General features: G+C 31.4%; 1 protein-coding gene across 1 annotated transcript in view; it reads left to right on the top strand.

The window, feature by feature from the left end:
* Positions 1-243: 243 nt before the first annotated feature.
* Positions 244-924, top strand: part of LOC101513882 (protein trichome birefringence-like 9) — a 3,353-nt gene continuing 2,672 nt past the window's right edge. Inside the window, 1 exon segment of the mRNA XM_027330200.2 lies at positions 244-566. Within this exon segment, the coding sequence (XP_027186001.2) occupies positions 247-566 (320 nt within the window). The 5' untranslated portion in view covers positions 244-246.

Raw genomic sequence — 924 nt, 5'->3', positions numbered from 1 at the left:
GTGATATTCATAATTTCTGCTAAAAGAAAAAAAAAATGCTTAGATAAATTAATTACTATTTTGACTGTTCAAAGAAAAATATTTGTCTAACATTTGTGACCTAACCCACCCTAATTATAATTTGTAACATGAACCCTATTGGTTTTTTTTTTTTTTTTTTTGCAATTGTAACGTCAACCCTATGCCACAACACAATAACACCGGCTATTAATACCTCCCTCACATAATTTTTAACGCTATGCAACAATGAACAGAGAATCAGCATATGCACTCTCTTTTCTAATCCTCTTACTATCTTCTCTGTTCTATTTCAACCTTGTTACATTCGATCAACAAACTCTTTCTCGTTTTGATTTTTTGTATAACAATTCACAAAAATCAATACCAATTGAAGCGTGTGATTATTCCAAAGGCCAATGGGTTTGGGATGAAAATTATTACTCTCATCAATTGTACGATGAAAATTGTCCCTTTCTTGATCCCGGATTCCGGTGCCGGCAAAACGGACGGAACAATGAAGGTTTTCGTAAATGGAGATGGCAACCTGATGGTTGTGACCTTCCACGGTATGTGACTTGTATGTTTATTTTAATTTTATATATTGATATTATATCAAGTGATGATGCACCTTTCTATTTCGTTGCATGCATGCATGCGTGCATGACTAGAATTATTCATGTGTATGTGTTTTTTATTTGTTATGATATAGTTTTTTTTATTTTGAGATATGTCTAGACTTATCGTAACAACTATAGCTTCATATTTGTGGAACCTTTATTTTATTTTTTTCTTTTAGGAGAAGGGGTTTAAATTGGGATTGGAAAGTTTGTGTTAATTTAGATGATACTATTAGGATTGAGAAATGTTCGTTTTGTATTTAGATGACTAATGATACTTCTTTTCTTTCAAAAAAAAAAAAGGGAT

This window comes from Cicer arietinum, chromosome 4 (assembly GCF_000331145.2).
Source record: "Cicer arietinum cultivar CDC Frontier isolate Library 1 chromosome 4, Cicar.CDCFrontier_v2.0, whole genome shotgun sequence".
NCBI lineage: Eukaryota > Viridiplantae > Streptophyta > Magnoliopsida > Fabales > Fabaceae > Cicer > Cicer arietinum.
Note: the sequence above shows the minus strand (reverse complement) of the source record. Positions and strands in the feature narration are given on the sequence as shown.